This window comes from Stigmatopora argus, chromosome 6 (genome assembly GCF_051989625.1).
Source record: "Stigmatopora argus isolate UIUO_Sarg chromosome 6, RoL_Sarg_1.0, whole genome shotgun sequence".
NCBI classification, from domain to species: Eukaryota; Metazoa; Chordata; class Actinopteri; order Syngnathiformes; family Syngnathidae; genus Stigmatopora; species Stigmatopora argus.
The window spans coordinates 14,297,089-14,319,746 of NC_135392.1; the positions used below are offsets into that span (position 1 = coordinate 14,297,089).

At 38.2% G+C, this 22,658-nt stretch overlaps 1 protein-coding gene and 1 long non-coding RNA gene across 2 annotated transcripts in view; one reads left to right on the forward strand and one right to left on the reverse strand.

The window, feature by feature from the left end:
* Window positions 1–4,540, reverse strand: LOC144075602 (uncharacterized). Its single transcript, XR_013300584.1, has 3 exons — window positions 4,369–4,540; window positions 1,794–1,886; window positions 1–128 (listed from the first exon to the last, which is right to left on the reverse strand). It is a non-coding gene; the product is annotated as an uncharacterized LOC144075602 (long non-coding RNA).
* Window positions 4,541–17,099: 12,559 nt separating this feature from the next.
* Window positions 17,100–22,658, forward strand: part of cntn3b (contactin 3b) — a 37,813-nt gene continuing 32,254 nt past the window's right edge. The window contains exons 1-2 of the mRNA XM_077603243.1: window positions 17,100–17,469; window positions 22,024–22,157. Coding sequence (XP_077459369.1) covers window positions 22,103–22,157 — 55 coding nt within the window. The 5' untranslated portion in view covers window positions 17,100–17,469; window positions 22,024–22,102. The remainder of the gene's footprint in view (window positions 17,470–22,023; window positions 22,158–22,658) is intronic.

Consider the following 22,658-nt stretch of genomic DNA (forward strand, 5'->3'; position numbering starts at 1 on the left):
AGCCTTGTCAGTTCAGGTTTCTTTTTTGTACTTTCCATGGTCGGTGGTGCAAACATCATGTCAAGACCTTTGCCCTCCGGGTGCACTGGACAACTACTGTGAGCCTGGTGAGGAGGTTGCATTGCCATCTGCAAACGCACAATTAAAAGGACATTCAGCTTTCTCCTCACTTCCCATTTACTGTACACATGCTCCACAGAACTCCAACTGCCAGTGAGGGCAGGTTCAAGGGAGAAATCCCCTGATCCCCTGCAGAGAGCTGAAGCAATAATAATGACCTTCCAACATATCTCACTCAATAAGAGGCCAAAATGATCAGAAATGTTATCATAGTACAAAACTCCACAGGATGTCATAAAGATTCAGTCAAAAATCCACCAAAATATCTGCAAAATACAGAATTTTTACACAGGAACATTTGAGGTCACTAGCCTTGTGCCATTTCAACCGTGACTAAAGAGTCATACCTCTTAAAAACAAACAGAATTTAAAAAAAAACTTTGCACTTTAATATCACATTGATGCTGTGAATTACCTAAAATAACCATTAAAACTGTATTTGGCTTTACAGCTAGTGTAGTGCAACGTGTACACAGCGGGAAGTTTCAGCGGGTTTGTTTATGGGGGTTAGCAGGGTCTGATAGCTAATAGAATCCATAATCATGTACAGGTTACAGCATAATGTGTCTTTACTGGTTTGGCAGGCCAGCCACTAAGTCTACTTATCCTTCGATTTTATGCTCATAACTAATTTAATGTGCCAGATTTATTGTACCCTGTAACCATTTTGAGGATCAGGGGTATTGAAAATGAATGAACATTATTGTAAATTAGACAAAAAAGGAACATGCAAATTTTATTGCTGGGTAACCTCAAGGTCTATTGGAGATTTCTGTTCCTCACCTCCTATATTTTTGTTTGAACTTTCTGGATAAATTCTGATGTGATAAAAAAGACTTACATTTTAATTTAGCAAACACTCTTCTCTGTGGACATTATTTTCACCTGTAGTATGTAGAAGACAGGATAAAACAAAAATAATGATTATAAAAGGGTATGTTTTGTGGAAAATCAAAATAGATATCAATCTTGGGAGTAGTACACAAAAACATTTTGATATGAAGGAGATAGGCACTGAATCACAAGTACAAGAAAAGGAATTGAAAACACAATTTTAGGCCTTGACTTTACTATACAAGGAGTATGTAGGAGGCAAGATAACACGCAAAAATAATGATTTGAAAGGGTGCAACAGGAAGAGAAATATATCTGGAAAATCAAAAAAAATATCTAAGATAAAAAGAAATGCTCTTCAAGTACAAGCAACGGAATAACTTTTCATCAGGTCATTCAAATTTAAAAAAATATATATAATATTTTTTTTATCACCTAATGAATTACAAACACTAAGTGGGATGCATTTGCAAAACAGAAAAAAAATGATACACTGAGTTTAATGACTAGAAGGAGGAAATACAGCAATCAGGCTGACGGCAGGCTTCCATTGTGTGCCAGTCATCTCATTTTGTCATGACTACCTCGACATGAATAGAGGCAAGGCACCCAGATCCAGAAAATAGGTAATGATGCTCAAAAGAAACTATAAAAAATTCTGGCACTTGAAAATCATGAAATGTTAGTAATGGGATCAAATGAAACTAGCTCACGATGCATTTTCACAGTGTCACTGGGACTACACCAAAGTGGTATTGACCGGGCAAGTTCAAATGAGCCCTGTGGTGAGAGAAGCAAAGGCTGTGCAACATGCATGGATTGGAACTGTCTGTACTCACTGAAGAGGTTGGTCCAGGACACCAGATGGAGAACTACAAGAGTAAGAGTTATGTTCCCAAAGACCACTTCATCACTTGGGAGGAGTCAACCTGCTGGTTTTAAAAAAAGAACATTGTGAATCTTCAGCCCTCTGTTCCTGCACCAGTGAAAATTAAACATGGTCTTCCAGATGGAGAGGCAGACTATGCACAATATGTCCTGCTGCATTTGATGTCACAGACTCATCCATGTAATAAGAGCTTGTGCATCTCCTCTTTTTAAGTCTCCAATCTAAGCATCCCCCATTAAAAATCTACTTGGATGTCAAGATTTATTAACCCTATATGGTCAAACATAATTGATACATTAATTGTGAGCTATGTGACTTTTTTTCCATCATATAAATTGATCCATCATATATCTGATACAAAATTACTACAAATTATATTTGCAATTTTGTAGTCTTTTTGTTCCGAGGGATCATTAAAGGCTCAGAGTCAAGCTCATTTTAATACACTGTGAATTATTTATTGGTGTGGGCTTTAAAGGGTTAAATATCAAACCAAAGTCACACCGAGATCAATGTGACCTCTTGAAAAAGCCCTTTGAGAAGCAGAATAATTAAGGTCCATAAGCCAGTCCTCTTCTTAACACATAAACGGAGTGTCCAGTCCTACATTACATGTCACATTTTCGTCAAGGGTAGCATGCACCAACGTGACATGCTTTGTATCTGTGTGTGCTCATGTGTGAACGGTTTGCTGGCACGGATTTAACGAGACACATCTGGCCTTCATGCATAATGGAAGAGAAGATGACACGTTTATTTAATGGCCTGGTTGTATGAGGCGATGTCAAGCACCTGTAGAGGTCCTTACCTGTTGCATAAAATATGGAAGCTTACATCCAGTCACAATCAAATACCTCCCAAAATCTTAAAAGTGCCTTTAATTTGGATTTCTACAGCAAAGACGATATCAGGTGCAAACGGCACATGGGAGAGGAACTTGGACATTAGCGGGCTGTACTCACCCTAGCCTGGGCTCAAAGTAATAATTGTATCTAAGAGCAACCATTTGAGCCTATACAAGCATGGTGTTGATCTGAGGGTGCTGTTTCACAATAGCAAAAGCCTTCTTTTCAAAGGACTCATTAGGTGCTTAATTACTGTGAGCGGATTCTTTTGAATATTTGTTAGGATGCGATAAACTAGAAATACTTGAGACAGAGTGATGAAGGGGGGTGGGGATGTGGGGATTGGGTGATCTGCTGTCACAGATATTTAATTGTTTATCTTGACAAACATTTCAAAGCCAAACTGTTATAGTTTTACCCTATACAAACATTGACTGCTTTTCTGCAATTAGTTAGATGACTGCATGAGGCAGATGTCATTTGAAATGCAAGTTGCAAACGTGAAGCCTATCGATGTGAACATGCAAGTCTGATGATGAAGTAGTCAACATATTATCCAACGTGGAAGGATAATGAGGGCGAACACTGCACGGTGTTAACATTATTATTCGGGTGAGTGTATAGTTCTACACATGACAAACAGGTTGTTTCTCAAATGGACCTATTACGTTGATATTTTATCAAATGTAGGGATTTGCAAGAACTCTCACAGAATGTCATTTTGAGATAAAACTTGAAGTATTATCTATAGTAAGTCTAGCCCAAATGCATTGTCCAATCTAAAATGATGGTGTTTGATTACAAAAATAATATATTTCATATTGTGCCAGGTCCAAATATAAATATCTCAGGGTTCGAACATATAATCATAATAGTATAAACATTATAAACATATAAACATATTTATTAAACCACTTATTCCCAGCTATTTATGTCTAAAATGCCTTTCCTATTTCTGCATCCTCACCCTCTTGCTACTGTGACAACGAAATTTCCCGAATACGGGATGAATAAAGTTATCCAAGCCAATCCAAAACTGCTGGTTGACTAAAGAAAACCCAAACTTGACAGTTTGTTGACTCTGTTTGCAAAGTCACTGGTTCAAAACTAGGTACCCACTCTACACTACGGGAATATGATACAACTTATGGAACCAGAATACCAGTGCGTCTATGGCCTCTCTGACTTTCTCCTCCATGTAATTTAACAAATTATATAGATACAGACACTCCTCAACTTACGAACGCAATTGGTTCCGAGCGGTTGTTCATAAGTTGAATTTGTTTGTAAGTTGATTTAGTGCTATATTTTGTATTATAATTTATGTTTAAGGCCTATATAAGTATATTGAAGGTTTATATAAGTGCATTTGTATGTTTAAGGCTTGTATAAGTAACACGCATTGGTTTGTACTGAAAAAAAAAACATTTAATAAAATGGAGAGAATATGTACAGTACTGTAGAGAGAGAGAGAGAGAGATAGATTTATGTATTAGAAACTGGCCAAAAGAAGCGACCTAATGACGATTGCACAGTTTTCTTCTTTTTTTCATCACAAATGATGCAGTAGCACTGTATGGCATCATTCAATTGATTTGCAAACTTTGTGCAACGTTCAATATTTGGGTCCTGCTGCTCGATCTTTCTGTTTATAAATGGTACTGAATGTGCAACGCTCACCACTTTCTGACGCGCATCAAGCTTCGTTATTATTGCCACTCGTTTCAAATGAAATGGCTTGCCTCTTCCTTACAACTCCCTCAATAGAAGCCTTTAGCTTTTTACCAACCATATTCAATATTGGATGCATGAGATATTTAATGATACAAATGAAAAAGGTTCTTTGCACACTGGAGATACATTCACGGACTTCCGCATTGCAACGAAGAAGGTAGATGCTGGGTGAGCTGAGCTCTCACAGCGCCAGGCGTCGGTATTAGCGGCGGAAAGAAGTACTACTCCGAAAAAGACGCGAAATACAAAATTGGACTTGCGAACATTTTTGGACTTAAACGCAATTTGCAGACATGTTCGTATGTACCGTTGTTCGTAAGTTGAATGTTCGTAAGTAGGGGAGCGTCTGTATTCTATTAGTATCATGATTCATCATCATATAACCTGATTTAGAAGGGCATTTGCACACCAATGTTTACTTCGCCATGATTAACTTTATGTTGCAGAACCATGTTGAGGGATGTGGCAAGAAAAAAGATGGAAGAGAACCTTTACAATGACCTTTGAGACAACACAGTGGAATTACAGCCATGGCATTTCAACTAAGCCAAATTATATTTAGAAATGAAATAACTAATTGCAAGGGAGAGTTTCTATTCCCAAACCTCATTATTTATTTCTGCTAAATAATTATTTAAAATACAATATTAATTGAGAATGCATCATCATTTTTTCTTCCTCTCATAGAGCTTTTCTAATTTATTTTCCATTGTACTTGGTTATTATTTCGTTAATGGCTCCAATGATGTTCCTTTTTCCCGGGGCCTTCCCTTGATCTACTATATATGTTAGAGTGAATGATGAGTGTGTTTTTAACCACCCCAGCATACTACTAATTACTTTCCAGGCTTTTTGCAGGGATATTTTTTATGCTTTAGTTAGTCACCCTTTATGGTTTTAAAGCTTTCCATACAGGTGCTTTTGTTTGACTTTGTCTCACTTATGTTTGTTCCACCCAGCCTGGAAGCTTTGGAACCTGTGCCTGGCGATTGTTCTGTCAACTGATCCTTGCAAAATAAACCTCGTACAGATGAATGAATGAGAGGTTTAGACAGTACATTTCTTGTAGTTGAAAACAATTAAACTTCTGTGAATAATAAGACTGGTTCACAGTTTTCAATTTCAGGTTTCAAGGGGATAAAATAAAATAATCAAAACATAAAAAATTATATCAATCAATGAATAGATTGATAGATTATTAATACAGAATGAGTGCAATCTTTTTGCAAAAAAATAATTGTACAGTACATGCAAAATATAAAACCCAAACTAATTAAAATCTAGAATTAGACTAAACTCTGGTAACAAAATTCCACACGTTTTACAGAGTCAACAAGAGCAAAAGAGGAACAAAACAAGAGCAACAAGAGGTTTAAAGCGCCAGGATTCACAACATTTAAAAAAATAAAAAAAATAATGAAAATATTTTTTATACATAATATGTTGAAATGTACAACTGTTCGAAAACTTTCACAAAGCTAGCATTTTTTTTCTGAGTATTTTTTTTAATCCCTATAGAAATGTTCGCGCCCCCTCCACTAGATGGCGGCCTAGGCAATCGCTTAGCTTGCTAATGCTGATGGCCGGGACTGGGTTTTGACATTTACTTTTTAGACCAGGTTCTGGTAATTTTGTGGAACTGTTCAAGTGTGCTCCTTGGAAAGAGGGCCACGTCGCTATACTCTTAATCTCAAATAGCAACAAACAAGACTTCATTGTGAGACCCAAACAGTGCATCGTACATGTGGGGGCCTTGAAGAATTACCTGGAATTCAGTGTGCAGGTGATTTCTTAGAATCCCAATGCAAAGACAATTTTTTTGCTTTTTGTGTGATTCATTCCTAGGAGGCATTTTAGTCAAACATGTCGAGTCAGGCTGTCTCTTTCAAATGACACAATAAGTCTTGAAAATGTGAAACCGTATTTCACCATCATGAACATGTCACGTGTGTCAATGAAATAGATTTGGCTCGAAGAAAAAGCACTACGAGTGTTGAATTTTTCACGAGTTGTGTCTGACCTGAACTATGCATATTGTATGGGCTGGGCCTGGTAATAAAATTTCTATCTGAACAACTTTGTCGAATGATTGATACAGCAGATCCGGATATGATATGTGTAAAACCAGGGAGGTAAAAGAACATTCACACCACGATTTGTCAGAAAATACTGAACTACTATGGAGTCCTATCAAACTGTTATCAGTGAATATAGAGATATTCCTTTTAGATCGTACCCCCCATAGCTTCTTCCCACATTTTCTTGTATTTTGCTTTACAATCTTGCAATCTGTGTGTAGGTGGGTGTCAACTATCTTTCTTGAAATGCTGCTTAAAAGACATCCACTTGTTCCCATTCTTCTGATAATGTAAACATTTTCTCTGCTTTGGTTCGAAGGAGGTGAAATTGTTGGAGCCTCCTGTTGATTAAATTCACGCCAGACTAATACTTTTCTGCACGTAGAGACAAATGATTTAGATTCCTAAATCCTGATAGTTCATGTAAGTACGTCATTGGCCAATTTCCAATTTACATTTGCCTCGGTGGACCTCATGTTCACAGAGGTATCATAAGAAATGATTTGATTTTCCATTATGTTTCATGTTCTATATTAGTACCTGGAGCTTGTACCAGATGAGAAAATTAACTCAAGATTTGGGATGAACCCAAATGAAAATTCTTGGCTGACAATCAAAGGAAACCCAGGCCAAAAAAAATCAACTTTGGCGAATTTCAGTTCCCAAATTGTTTCTTTAGTTATATATTGACATATTTCAATATATCAGCTAATAAAATAACCTTAAAACAAACATCACCCTTCTTGCACAGAAAAGCAGCACCACATGCTTTACATACGGCAATAAAACAGAGGCAAAAGCAATGCTACACATGCTGCATGTGTGCAAGTCGGATGCGTGAGCCAGGAGAGGATGTATTCTGAATGTGATTGATAATATTGTTATTGCAAAGGGTACGCTTCTGACAGCCCCTGGGGTCCTTTCTGATCCATCCTGTCTGTTTGGAGTACAACTTTTAATTTTCAATGCCTATTTTGGAATCTACTGGGAGCTTAAACCATTCATAGACCATCTTCTCACAATGGAAAATAATTTCAGTTCAGCAATGCAATGGCGTTTTTGACATGCTGAAATAATTATGTTCATTTCACCCATGCTTAATTTTGCGGATGGCTGATAAAATAACCTCTTATTTACTTAGTTGTCACCATATTATCTTTTCAATCAGTGTACGTATTTATCTTTTAAAGTCAGGATTAATGTGAGCACTGTGACTTCCCTACCCCAACGTTTGGTAATGTAGAAGCATATTTTACCATATTTTGTTTCCCCTAGAAATTTGGTGAAGCTGGAATGTCTTGTTAGTGCTTGTGAGTTGGGGGCAGATTTACATATCCATGTTGGTAAAACTTCACCAATATTCTGCTGCTTTTCTCTAGACATTGTCAGTTTTGCTGCCAGGGTGGATAGACTATAGCTGCCCCTCCAATTTACACCCCCACACCTCAACTGGTGTTGAAAAAGAACTAATAATAACAGACTGCTCCATCTTTATAATGTCTTCCCTTGTGTAGCTACACTTCTTAGTGTAAACAAAACCAAACAGTGTTAACCATCCCAAGGTGACCACTCATGAGACCACCTTCATATATGTCTTGATCTATTGTCAAGGATTAGAGGGGATGCTGGGATACTGCATATAGCATCTCAATGAGATCACTGTTGTGTGTGTGTTTTTAAAGAATAAATATTTTGAGAAAAAAAATAATTCTCGTCATGATCAATTCAAATTTTCGTTGACTCAACCATAGGATGGGGAAATGGAATGCTGAAATATTTATGAGATCATTGCATATTCATCGAGGATCCTTTGTACGTGCTATTGTGATCTTTCACAACATGTTCAAAAATTAAATATTAATGCATTTAAATAAAAAGGCCAGGTCTGCTTGAGTGCATGTGAATTTGGGTCTAGTTAGTGCGTGCACATGAGGAGGGAAGTGAAAAGTGTTCTGGCTGGGATGACTGGTGTGGAATCTTAAGGTGGTTGAGAGAGTGGGGGAGTGGAGTCTGTCAGAACGGAGATAGACGCATGATCTTTGTTACCAAACCAAACTATCCATGATTCCATGAAATGGTGCAATTTCAGTTCATGCTTACGCATCCCACAACATCTTGAAAACCTAATTCTACCACAAATTATTAAATTCCTCTATTATAGCTATTGCAAGGTCACCATAACTCGCATTCCAAGAGGTATTTGACCCACAACGGAGTTTATACCGACCCACCTGCTTGATTACATCCAACAATATATTGATAAACTCCACCAGTGTATGGTAATTGTCACAACTTGATTTTTGAATGTGCGGATCTACTCTTTAAAAGCTCTCATGCATGCCTCTAATTTTGGATGAGCAAAAATCGTGTGCGGTCGTTTGGTCGCCGGTCTTTTGGTCGCCATCTTTTGGTTGCCGGACTTTTGGTGGCGGTCTTTTGGTCACCCGGACCCAAAGAACGGGCGACCAAAAGACCGGCAACAAAACAAGGTAAAACAACACGGTCTACGCATCAATAAAAGCCAACAATGGCCCTGAGCAGTTTCACTGAGCGGACGTGTGAGTGTATAAGAGTTTGTATGTACATGAGTTGTCCCCTTAGGAAGGGACGTCAGTCAGGGTCTTAACAAGTTCTCCAACAAAACACAATAAAAGTACTGGAAATTTGGAGCTTTTCTTTAGCCTAATAATTAATAGGGCATTAAGTATGACTAAATAATAATTCGCAGTTTGTATTTAGGGAATTTGAGCAACGATTTAAATGGTAATTATCAATAACCTTCCGGGCGACCAAAAGACCGGCGACCAAAAGACCGGCGAATAAACGACCGAGTACCAGCAAAAATAGTGCATTTTGGGGATATAGGTAGGTGTACAGGGCAGGCATCTGTGGGATTCTTGCATTTCAATTCACTCTCTGCCAGTTAGCAGATATCCCAAGTCTCTCGGAAATTTGGTCAGTCTCCCCGATACTGATCATAGTGCCCTGATACACGTGAGTCGAATAAAATACCCTGGATTTAACGATTATGCGAAAGACTATTACTTTTTTTGTGAAAATGCGACTGAGTGGATGCAGGCAAAATAATAACTTGAGCATCATGTGTGGAATAGTCCACTTCAATTAGAGAAATAGAATTAGTACACACTGACAGAGAGCATACTAACGGGTTTAGTCGGCCAAATTAGCCAATAAGCTTTCTTTGTGTGTGGGCTTTGATTGACCACACCGAAGTTATCACTCTCTATCAGGGTCCAGTGAGAAACGAAAAACAAAACAGTCCCTTTCCAGCAGAATAGACAAGTATAAGTATATTGTCGAGGTCCAATGTTGGCAAGACTGGTGTTGAAGTCGGTTAAGTTAAAAACACACCATTACCTGCATTTCATTTCTCTAGGTTAAAGAAAATTAAGAAAAAAAAATAGATTAAGTCCAGGAATTTAAAAAAAAGTTTGCTTCATTTAAATATTAATAATAACAAGCTGGTGAAATGAATGTGGGTTTATGTGATACGGTAGGTAGGGGTTAGTTCTCGGATTGGCTGGGCGAGTTTGATAAATATCTCCCTGAAATTACAATTTGGACCTCGGGATGTCTGTGTGAGCAACAGCTGTTGGTTCATCTGTTTTCTGGACCGTTCTGTTGGTGGTTTTAATGTATGTTTGTAATGTTTGATATGCCTTCCCTTGGTAAGGTTTCATTCATATTTTTCTGGGCTCTATAACGAGAAGCCAGTGGCTCACCATTTCCGACACCAACAAAATAACCTTCCTCAAATTATTGTTGTGTATAAATGTCAGATTATTTTTATTTTCAGATTCACATGATTATTTGTAGTAATAGTAGTTATGATGAGTTTCACCCATGCATTTTTAGTCAGGCACATATCTGATCCTCATTAAGTTAGACATGAGCAGTAAATCCTCTTAAATACAATAGCTAGGACCAAGTTTTCTAGTTTGATGCAAATTTTTGGCACGGGAAACGCCAATAGTAACTGTCTGCCATCTCACTAACAAAAATGTGGTGATATACATAGTATATATTTTCATGAAAAAAATACCAACTTCTCTGGCTGTGATTTTATCATCCAAAATGAATGAAGTCACAAAAGTTGAAGCCCAAATATGTGAGGCTCCACTCTACACCAGTGTTATTTTAAAAGTCACAGAATGGGGATGTTCATTCATCTCATCTTGAAAATGACCAGTAAAATTCCTGTTGACATGGTTAGCCAAGAGAGAGGCGATGGACTTTCTATGTTTCGTAACAGCTTTGTCTTGAAAATGCAGTGCCAGTTAAAGGTTAATGGAGCGGGAATGATAGGTTTCATCCTCCTCCTCTCTTCTGGAATAATGGAACTCCGCTAGCATTGTGACATCTCTTAGATAGGATGGATATTTGGGACTTGAAATATGGCACAAAGGCTCCCGGAGCAGTCGATAAATGTCCCTGCATGAAAATGACAGGCATTTTTTGAGATAAAACTTGCTCCTTAAAGTGTCTGTATTTTCGACTCAACTGAAATGTCAGTCAATGGTAACGTTTGAAGAGTTACATCTAAGGCAATCGGATATGTTTAGAATGCTGTGTGAGCAATGCTTTAGGCGTTAAAGTGTGGTGTGGCAGTACAGAGAATAGGCATTGTCAACATTTTAAAAAAAGCAAAGAAAGGCTGTCTACACCATTCCCGAGGGCTGCAAATAATGAAAGATTCACGCATTAAAAGAAATAAACTCACAAAATCAGCCCAGAAAAAGAAAATGCTAATACAAAATACAGATGACCTCATCCAGCTCATTGTGAAGGTCAGTTGGTGTGTATGAAATGTGCTGTCTTATCTGTACATCATGAGTAAAATAATCAATAAAATTTGATTGGTACCACCGCATCCATACATAATATGCTACTGAAATTTCTGTAGATTATATAAAATTACTAGTTCCTGTCCTCAAGGACTTAGCAGAAAAAAGCGGTTTTAATGATAAAATTGTAGACTGCATCTCAAAAAAGTTTGTACAGCCCTCTCATTTCTGCATTTTTTTTATTATTCCTTTTCATGGGAAAACACTGACAAAATGACACTTTGATGCACTTATGAAGTAGCCACGGAAGAGCATGGATAATATTAGACATTTATTTTAGCTTCAAAATAACTCAAAACAAACCAATGAATGTGTGAAATGCTGCCAACAAAAGGTTTGGCAATCTTCTTATAGCCTATGCAATCTTTATGGAGAGCATTGATTCTTTTTTTTTTCAGATCCTCAGAGAGTTCTTTGCCATGAGGTCACATGTTGAACTTCTAGTGACCAGAATGAGATTGACAAGGCTGAATTTAATACATCTCTCTATTACCCCCTGACACCTTATTATATTAAATAGTTGCATTACACAGAGAGGGCAAATGCCTAATTGGTCTCAAACATGAGTTAATTTGGAGATTTTCACTTGGGGCTTACTCACTTTTGTTGGCAGCATTTTACACATGCATTGCTGTTTTTGATCTAATAAATTTGTGTTTCTATCCAAGCTTTACAGTGACAAATTTACATTTGATCAGAGTTTCATTGCTTCAATGTCCCAGAAAAGGAGATTAAAAATAATGCAGAAATGAAAGGGGTGTGTACTCACTTTTGTGAAATACAGTATATAATCCTCACATGATTATTGCGTTTTCAAGTCATGAAAATTTACCACAAATACAAAGACCCAAGAGCGGATTCAGGACAATGAATCAAGCACAACAACTAAAGATATAACGAAGGACAACAAATCACCAGCAAGAAAACCAAACTAAAGTCTCATCTCATCTCATCTCATTTTCTGAACTGCTTGATCCTCATTGGGTTTGCAAAGGTGCTAGAGCCAGCTCATTCCAGGCCAGAGGCAGAGGACACCTAGGGGCAATTTAGAGTGTCCAATCAGCCTACCATGCATGTCTTTGGAATGTGGGAGGAAACTGGAGTACCCAGAGGAAGCCCACACACGCCCGAAGAGAACATGCAAACTCCACACAGGTGGACGTGACCTGGATTTGAACCCAAGACCCAAGAGCCATGAGACTGACACGCTAACCACTTGCACCACCGGGCCGCCCTGAGCGAAAGTAAAGCACGAAAAACATTCTCACACAGAGGACACGGAGTGAATGACTTAAATATGCAAGGAAAGGCCAAACGGTCAGCAAGCACCAGGTGTACCCAGGCAATCAGCCTGATGCTGAGGCAGATCATGAAAGCAGGAAGGAGTGTTCAAGCCTTAAGAATCCACACATAGTCAAATATGGTTATAAAGCTTCCTAATGTACATTGTTGTGTGGAATTCTTAACCTCGGTAACTCGAACAACCTTTTCACAATGTAAAAGTCTGGGGCATAGTCAAGGGCTAAAACCACTAGTGGCTTAGTCAGCAGTGAAGCAGTGGAGCGTGTCTGAAAGGAACACAGCACTCAGTCACTGTTACATTTACCGTTGGTGCACTTTTTAAAGAAGGCAGCCAAAAAAATGGATGCTACCCTACTGTAAACGGATGCTGCACTACTGTCTAAACATTTTTTGAGGTATTTCCACACCATCTATATGGTAATAATTTAGTTTGCAAAGAAATGATACTAACAATCATAAATGACACATTTTCAATATTTCTACACACAAATCCTTATGCTGTCTACATTTGAGGTAGAGATTCGAACAATTTGTATTATTGAACGGACTGCATTTCACTGTAAATGTGACATTTTCATTGTGAAATCTCTCCTTAAATTGCCGTGACAGCCACTCAAATCCATGTCAGAAAGTCATCAAATGGAATGGATTAGTCCCCACTGTTCTCTGCCTTCACACTAAACTGAAAGGGGCATGACATGGTTCCACTTTAGTGATGTGTGGGTCTGCATTCTGCCAAAGAAGAAAATCCCTAACTAGTGGATAGAAAGAGAAGAAACGCTATCATGAAAGTCCAGCTAAACTTTTAGTTTGACTTGTATAGAGGGCAGGGGTGTAGGGTTTAAAATTAAGCAAATCACACCTTTTAATGCATGCTGGAATATTCAAATGAATATCACTTTCAACAAACAACAGTGTACAGTAGACTTTCACAATACGAGTGCCTCACCTTGCGAGGTTTACATGATATGAGCATTGTCAGAATAGAAAATGAACCAATGACGGACCAATCACAAATGAATTAAATGAAAAGCTATTTTTGCGTGTAGATGTTTTTATATATCCAAACCTGAGAGAACTGACAAAACAACAATGGGGCAGTACTGTACGCATCCAAGCCTGAAGCAAAAGAAATTTGAGTAGGAATTTCACCTAGTCTCTCAGTCAGAGCAGTATCTCACAGGAGAGAGCACACACATCTTCAGGTGATGTTCCTCTTTTTGATCATTCTACACCTGGCTTCTTCCTGTCATTTTTATCCTCTTACAGTTTTTTTTTCCAAATCAAGTTGAACTAACAGTATAGTGTAATATCTTGAGATACGAGCTTAATGCGTTCCGGACCCGAGCTCGAATGTCGATTTACTCATATCTCAAATCAACTTTGCCCATAGAAATGAACTACATACAAATTAATTCATTCCCACCCTCTGAAAAAACACCAAAATCAGGATTTTACAATGGAAAAACATATTTTTATTGGTTCTAATTCACAATCTATTAACAGAGTAACAAATAACTGATAACTTATGATGTTGAATACTAAAATGAGACATCATTCAGTACAACGCAGTGCGCGGAGGGGAGAGAGAGAGACTTTTTGCACGGCAACACGCTCGTAACATAACATAAACAAATTTAACTTAAATGAACTTAGATTGCGATGCACACACTTCAAAATAAGTTTTAATCTTACCTTACACTAAACTTAATTCTATTTTTTTACTTTTCTTCTCCCATCTTGCCTCACTTCTACCTTCACTTTTAGCCGGAGTTTGCCGTAGAGACAACATATATGTATGTAATTGTACTAGTCTTATCATATATAAGACCTAAATTGACCAAGTAACACGGATCATTAAAAAGCAAATCCAGGCCACTTCCCACTGTGGTTTTAAATCTGACATGGGTTCCAATTGAAAGAATATTGACTGCGGTCTTACCAGTGGGAGGTCAATGTTGATGAAGGTGTGCAGTGGAGGAACGGTAAAGTATTTCAGCTAATATGTATTTGAACCATGCAGCAGCTCCGTGGTTGACGTACATGTCAACATTTTTGCCTGTGTGACTCTTTTTTTTCTCATCCACTCATCTTTTTCATCCACTTTACTCGCTGCACTTTGTAAGGCAGGGATTAGAGGCATAGTTTTCTCACTAATTGTCTGATCCACTTTGCTTGCTGCACTTATCCTTTTCAACCATATTCATTTTCAGAGCATGGGCTGTATGGTCTTTTTAGTGTACCAGCCTTTGTCTTCTAGAATATTTTGTTAGTGGAAGATTATTATGCATTTCTAAAATAACATGTATATGGAATGACAACATTTTTGCATGTGTGACTCTTTTTTGTCAACCTCTTTGCTCTTGCTCTTCTAAAGTTAGATTGTTTCATCACAAACAACAAGCTGGGGTAAGCCCATGTTTTAAAGGCAACCCTCAGGTGCCAATACTTTTTCTTGGGCCGGTGGGCTGGTTTGTTGTAGGATTCTGATAAAACCCAATTTGTTCCAATAGGTTGTGAGATTGGAAATCTAATCATTGGACCATGTGTGGGGATTTTCAACAAACACACCACAGAAACTTACAATCTGAACAGCCCAGCCCATAAAGAGGAAATTAGTCTTTGAAATGAATGTATTTCTTAGTTTCTGTATTAATGTCTCATCCACATAATAATACCAAAGACTTGGAGTTATTTCTTTTAACAAGCCCATCTTTCTAAGTCCTACATCTTCAGCTATTCTTACTGGCACTCTCTAAAATACACACTGGCTAGATTCATTGCTCTCTTCACATCCTTCGTCACCATAAATTAGGGTATTTTATCTGTAGAGTTAGTATGGATGGATGGTGTGGCATAGCTCCACCGACCTTGTAATATCATTCTTTGACACAATTCTCCATTATTTGGCATCATTAACCTTCTTAATGACCTTCCATAACATTTAACCGCCTCTAGTGTATCCATATCAGGACAATAAGCAAATATGAATATCTTCCTAAGTTAAATTGTCAACTCTAGCAATGCCAGATAAAACTAAGGGCAGTGAGTCATTATCCAAAGAGATATGTGGATACAGAATCTGAGTCTATGTTAATACCTAACTTTAAGAGCATTTATACAGATGTGGGTCTGGCATGGATCTAGTGGAGCAGAGATACTACTCTGTGGGGGTGCAAACTTGTGTGTGAAGGGGGCTTCAGGCTACAGTTCTGCCAATGTCCATCTGTGTTTCAACAAAGTAGGTTCCGCTGTACTTCTGAGTCCGACTTTTTTTTAATTTTAATAACAGGTATAGATGGGTATATACCAAACAATATATCACGCAGAAAAAGACACTTCTCCTCGAGCACACGAATGTGAGAGCGAGGAGTTCTGATGATGTGGTTGAGAGAAATGGTTCTTGCTCAGGCACGGGCGCGTGAAGCCATGTTGGCTTGGAAGGGCAAAATATTTGGCTGAGATCAATGCATCTCCCTGCATATGGAATCCCAAAGCCAAGCTAGCATTAAAATGAGTTTTCTGAGTTGACTGACATTTGGAACTTGAGTGTAGTTTGAGCATATTCAGTCAAACACTTTATTGATGTTTACTTCCATTTTACAGGACCTTTAAATGGTGTTAAATGATGACATTTGCAGTAGCTACCTCCCTCAATCAATGACTTATTTTATTCCCCTATTCATCATATCGGCTATGATTTTATTCTCTAACTTGTTGAGAAATCGATAAATGAATTAGTTGAAAGGAGCACTTCACAAACTCTTGCTAACGACGTCGAGGAGTGGGCATTTGCAGAACTGCTATTTTGGGACCCAGAAAGGAGCTTTAAAATGAAGCTTACAAAGGGAGATTTCTGTTGCTTGCATCATGAAAACAATTTAACTGAAATTAGGTGACACCATGGGTGAAGTTGTGAACTCCCAATTCTCATTTTAGTGTGAGGCCTGCGATGAATAGAAGCGTTCACGCATAATTAGATAATTAAAAGAGCTTTTTATTGTCATCACCACATTTTAAATTGCTCTTCATCCCACTCGACCCTCATTGAAGTTGGGTTTACAATGGTACAGCATTGTACATGGTACATGTTATTAGGATTGAAGCAAAAAAGTTAGCTTTTTTTTGCTTTGTCCTAAAATGTGGGCTTTATTTATAAGACATATATCTTGATTCACGTTTTTGCAACAATGCAAAAACATGTACCACAGAAATTTTGAAAAGGTTTTTCCTTTTTCCAATTTTCCTTCCTCATGTGCTTTTAAACTGACTTTTCGTGTGCCTTTCTCGTGACAGATTTTTGAAACTCTTTCTATTTCAAATCTGCACTAATTTGCGAGAGGGTGAGGAAAAGCGCGTTGCTGGTGGCGCATTACGGTGCCGCAGCACGGCAGCGCATTTTCACGCGTCACCAGTGGGCGCATGTTTCTGCGCCCCGCACAAAGAGAGCGAGCAGAGATCGCTGTGGGATGCGCACAAGGAGAATCGCCGCTCAGTGGCACCGCTGTCCTCCCTGCTTGTCGACCGCATCTCGAGGAGTGGGAATCGGAGGAAGGGATCGAGGAAAACCCCGCTAAACTGCGCCCACCACCTCGCGCCTAAAAAATCACGACGTGGGGGAATTTGCGGAGGTGGACACGCACCTCGAGGAGACAGGATAAAGTCAAGAGCGCAAGAGGCAGGGAATAACATCTTCAGGTTTCAAGACACGCGGCTGCGAACAATGTTTGCAGCAGACTAGCGGATATTGGAATTACAATTAAAGCAGTTTCATAAAGAGGAACAAATAGCTTCACTTTGGGGTAAGTATCACTCTTCCACCTATGATTTGATGCATTGCATTAAAAAAGACAAGTTGGAATTGTAATTTGAATTGAAAAAAAAATGCAGAGGTAATTAACCTAAGGTGTTCAACTGTTAGAAATGAATTACTCCTGCAGTCAGAGCCTTTGGGGATATCTTCATGAAGCGTTCTTAAATCAGAGAAGGGGCATCGATTCAGGGTGTTCATGTTGATAGTGGCCACTCATGCACAATGCTGATGAATGCGTTTCTAGACAAGTCTCAAATGGTTTGGATGGTCCTACTGGGGTTTGAATGGATGGGGCTCATTTCATCCGTCCAAACAAATCCTATAAGGTTGCACGCTGCTCAATTGTGCCAAAAGCATGGCCAAAAGAATTACTCCAACTTTTTTTGTTTTGTTTTCAGAGACAGATGAGTGTTTAGACATATATATCTCGCCAATCGAGACAGAATGATTAAATCACCTCCGTCTACTTTTCTGTTTGGTGTGCATTGGACACAGCATTGTGGCGTTTCACAACCAGTTATCACCCGAAACCTTCATCGCAAGCCAGCTCTGTTATTACTTCTTTCAGGAAATAAATGATATCATTTTTGATGGTCTGATAACTTTGTTTCTAACCGGAACAAGCAATTCAAAAATGTTGACTGGAATTGTATTTCTTCTGCCTGACAGTCCTTTTTATTTATAGTTCTGTAGACATAATTTGAGAATATCGAGCTGCAGCTAAACAGGAGGTGAAACATTTCTTTGAAGTCATGCAGCAAATTATTCCATGGGCCAGCAAAACCCAGTGAGGCACTGCAGGATTGGCTTTATATGCCATAATTTGCTTTGAAAACTATTCAACCTGCATGTTTCCTCCGGGTACTCCGGTTTCTTCCCACATTCCAAAAACATAGGCTGATTGGACATTCTAAATTGCCCCTACGTATGGGTGTGAGTGGGCATGGCTGTCCGTCTCCTTGTGCCCTGCGATCGGCTGGCCACCAATTCAGGGTGTCCCCCGTCTCTGGCCCGGGGACAGCTGGGATTGGCTCCAGCACCCCCCGCGGCCCTAATGAGGATAAAGCAGTTCAGAAAATGAGATGAGAGACTATTCAACCTCTTAGAGATAAGGAGAATGTATTGCAGCTGGCCGAGGCGGGGTCAAGAGCGTGAACAGTGATGACCAAGGGTCTTGTCACGGGCTAACAAATAGGTTTTACAGTTTGCAACGTTGTGGAGCTTTGTGGCAGCATTCATGGTTCTAGTTCTTTTCTGAATTTGTTGTAAAATTGGAAAGCCCGACCACAACGGGGAGTAAAGTGTAAAAGGTGTTTCTTTGTCTTCCTCGAATGCCAGTCATGTGTTTGCGGCTGTATCTAAGTTGAATGTCTTGGGAGGTGCCTGGCTGATGATGGCTTTGCGAATTGGATCACTGCTTCTCTATATTTGAAGTGCACTCGCTCACATTCTGGGTGTCAAGCAGCAGCTGAGGGTTGCAGCCCCACTCAACACAGGAGGGACTTGCTTGGGCCAGCCTGCTGTCTTTGAAGGGAGAATCAGTGATTTGCTACCCATTGATAAAAATACTAAGTATGTCATTTCTGCCTTTTGCCGCAATAATGATCCCTCGTTGAATTTTTACTTTTATCCCCGCTAAAATGCTTCATAGTGGCTTTGGATATTTCACTTTGAACCAACAAGCATATGCCACGAATGAATATAAGAAAATCTGCTCTAACAAGGTACATTAAACCATTTCAACGCGGTTATTAATATTTAAGTTTTCAATTAAATACGATTGCTATGTATTTGAGATTTCAAAAAGGCATATCATTTATTTCTTGCTTTCCTTTTTATTAAGGTTTGTGCTACAGCTTTAGTAGTTATTAAATACTGACATTAAACCCTGGATTTATGTTTCAATCACCTCCGTTATTGTTCTGCCCTTCCTGGATTACGTGAAATGGATTGGTGTACATGTCTTAAATCAGAGTAAATTAGAAGGCATCTAAGCAAGAGTAACTGCAAATTTTCATTGATAGACAAAGCAGCTGCACGTACATCCTGAGGTGGTGAATGGATGTGGTTTGGTTATTTTGCAGAATGATTTATTAGAGATGGATGCATACTATGGAAGATAATACGTCTTTGTAAACACATTCCTTAAATAATATTTTAAATACATCCAACCTTTTGTGTCATGTGCATGCATGGTTGTCAGTCTCAATGTGCCCTGTGATTGGCTGGGATAGGCTCCAGTACCCTGGTGAGGATAAGTGGCTCAGTAATGATTGAATGAATGTTCAACCAATATTTAATACACTACTAAGATAAAATATTTAATTTACAAATAAATGAATTCAGAATTTCATGGCAAAATATTCCAAAAGACAGGGTGATTACCATTACCAGTTTTCTTTCAATCAACATTAGTTATCATGTAAATAATGAATTGTTTTGTGCACCCCAGAATGAAAATACAATTATTTTAGAGTTTAAATGTGATGCTTTGGGTATGTTAGTCTTCACGGAATATTGCAATGAGCAGGCTAATGTATGGTTAAAAACAAATATAATGAGGAAAAAGTGTGTCATTAAGGTGGATGGCCTGTTCACGGCACGTGACATTTTCTCAACACAGTATTTTTTTTTAAAGTTTTACTGCCTTTCAAGTGAAGCTGTTCAAAAATTTGTAAAATCAGGAGAGACACTGTGCCTCCGAAAACAAGAAACTTGCAGTTAAAGTTATTCTGGGATATTTTCCTCACTAGAGCCTGAGGCTTTTTGAACTGGTGGGTTAGGATAATTCAGTTGGATCTCATAGAAAGCAGATGGCAGTTAATACTGAGCTACTGAGAAATTATCTTTTTTTTTGTCCAGTAGAATCCAGAACCGTGTAATTCGACGCGATGGGTTTTGAGAGTGGCAGAATTTTTAGCTACAGGAAATGTACTCTTGCTGTGCCTATGTTTACGTCACACAAGGAATCTGATAGGAACGAGAAGCATTAGAAAATAAATGACTGTGGGACTTTTAAATATACTATCCAAGTCATGCCTGGTCAGCATACCTTTGTTTTACCCTGCCGTATGGCAATGTCAGACTTCTCGTTTAATTTCATTGTCACAATCCTACAGTAACAAGTGAGTAAAAATATCCGACTGGCTTTATTTTATGCCCACTTTAAGAATTCCAAATACAGCCCCGGGTTAATCACCACAATGTTATGTTGTAAGGATGAGGGGCTGGGTTGGTTTCTTAATCCTGAGAGGCATATCAATTTCCACTTACTGTGATGTAGGTCAGAGCTTGAGCAAAGCCCCTTCTGTGCTACAGATACTACAATTACAGTCGTCAAGGTCCCATGCACATCCACTGAAGAATACTTTGAAAGACTATACTTATAGGTTACATGGATTGATTAGGTCTGTTTGGTATAAATAAATAAATGCAATGATATATATATATATATATATATATATATATATATATATATATATATATATATATATATATATATATATATATATATATATATATATATAAACAGCATTTTTCTTGGACAATGTTTAACCTGTCCTGTGTAATATGCCATCTACCATGGTTCTACACTCAAATAAATACATTTCAGGTTAATTTGCTTTAATGGTTTAAACGATGAGCATATACTACTCTATGATGATGCACTGCTCAAAGACAAGCTAAATGCAATGGAGCTTTTAGATCTATAGTCTTTGATATATTCATTAATTTTCTGCACCACTTATCCTCACAAGAGTCGCCAGCCAATTGCAGGTCTGAGGATATTTTTTCAAATTGTTAGCGTAGAAAATGTGAATGGTTTCCTACTGAAAAATATGCAGCTCATTCTTTTTCCAGGATAACGAAAAAAAAGGGAATGTTCACCCAAAAACTTTATTTTAAATAAGTACAACAATAATCACTGGACAGAATTAGAAAAAATATTTTTTATTAAGAGGTTGAAACAAGGTTGCCAAAAATTTTAAGTCAATGTATTCCAATGAAAAATGTGTTGTCAAAATAGTTATTGATTATTTTGACAATCAAGAAGTTGCTGCACCATTAATGATGTATGTGGACGTGAATTGAGTTTGCCTGCCCTGCCTAAAACACCAAACTCTTTGTTCAAGTGTGGAGTGGCGTATTACAGAGTGCTAGTATACACAGTCTGCCAGCTCCTATTAATAGTCAAATAGCGAGAGAGTAAGTATCTTTTGAGGTCATTCATCCCCCTTCTCGCTTCTCTTTTAAGCCACGGATATGAGCTTGTTAGGCAGGATGAGAAACAAGCATAGTAGAAGAAAACAGCCATTAAGCAGCTGTTTCTTCTTCAGCGCCACCTGAAAATTGCACTGACGGGTCGCATCCACGATATTCTCGGCTGTTTTTCGGAATGTCGCTTCTGGCTTTCTTTCGACTTGCTGTTTGGAAAATAATAACCAGTTTTGCAGTGTTTTATTTCCCATTTTATGCTTAGCATGCATGATTCCTTTTATCAAAATGTCATATTTTAATCACATTTTTAACTACTTCTCTTTAGATTAAAATTATTGTATTCACAAGGAGCACATTTTCTTCACTAACTGGATGAGAGTCCCATTAGCCCTGTTCAACAAAAGATGATGTTGCCATGGAAACAAATTGTTCTCCTATCAATCACCGGATGCCTTGCAGGTAAGCAAATTTAACACATGCAATCAGCGCTTAGATCTTGTTCTCATAAATAATCATACCTCATAACAACTGTTGATTTTACAGAGGATTTTTGGGGGTCATGTTGCCACAAAAACTTATTTTGACAATGTATAGAAGGAATGTGAAGCCTTTATAAAGGTAAACACCTAATTAGGATATATGTAAACACCTCAAGACATGTGCAGTGAGATTAAACTGATAGAAATATCCTTCATGTATAGAATAATACCTCTTTGTTATAACCATGTCTTAGCAGACATAAGCAGCAAACACAAAGGGAAAACAATGGGAAAAACAATGATCTGATGACCCCAGAAGGATTGACAATTACTATACCTGAAAATGGTCATTAAAATATATCTTTGTTCAGCTTATCTGTGATGTACACATATACAGCAATTGATGTCTCTCTAGAGGCTTTTAAATATCAATCTATCAATGTACATAATGTGTGTTATTGATCTAATATGAAGCTTGTTA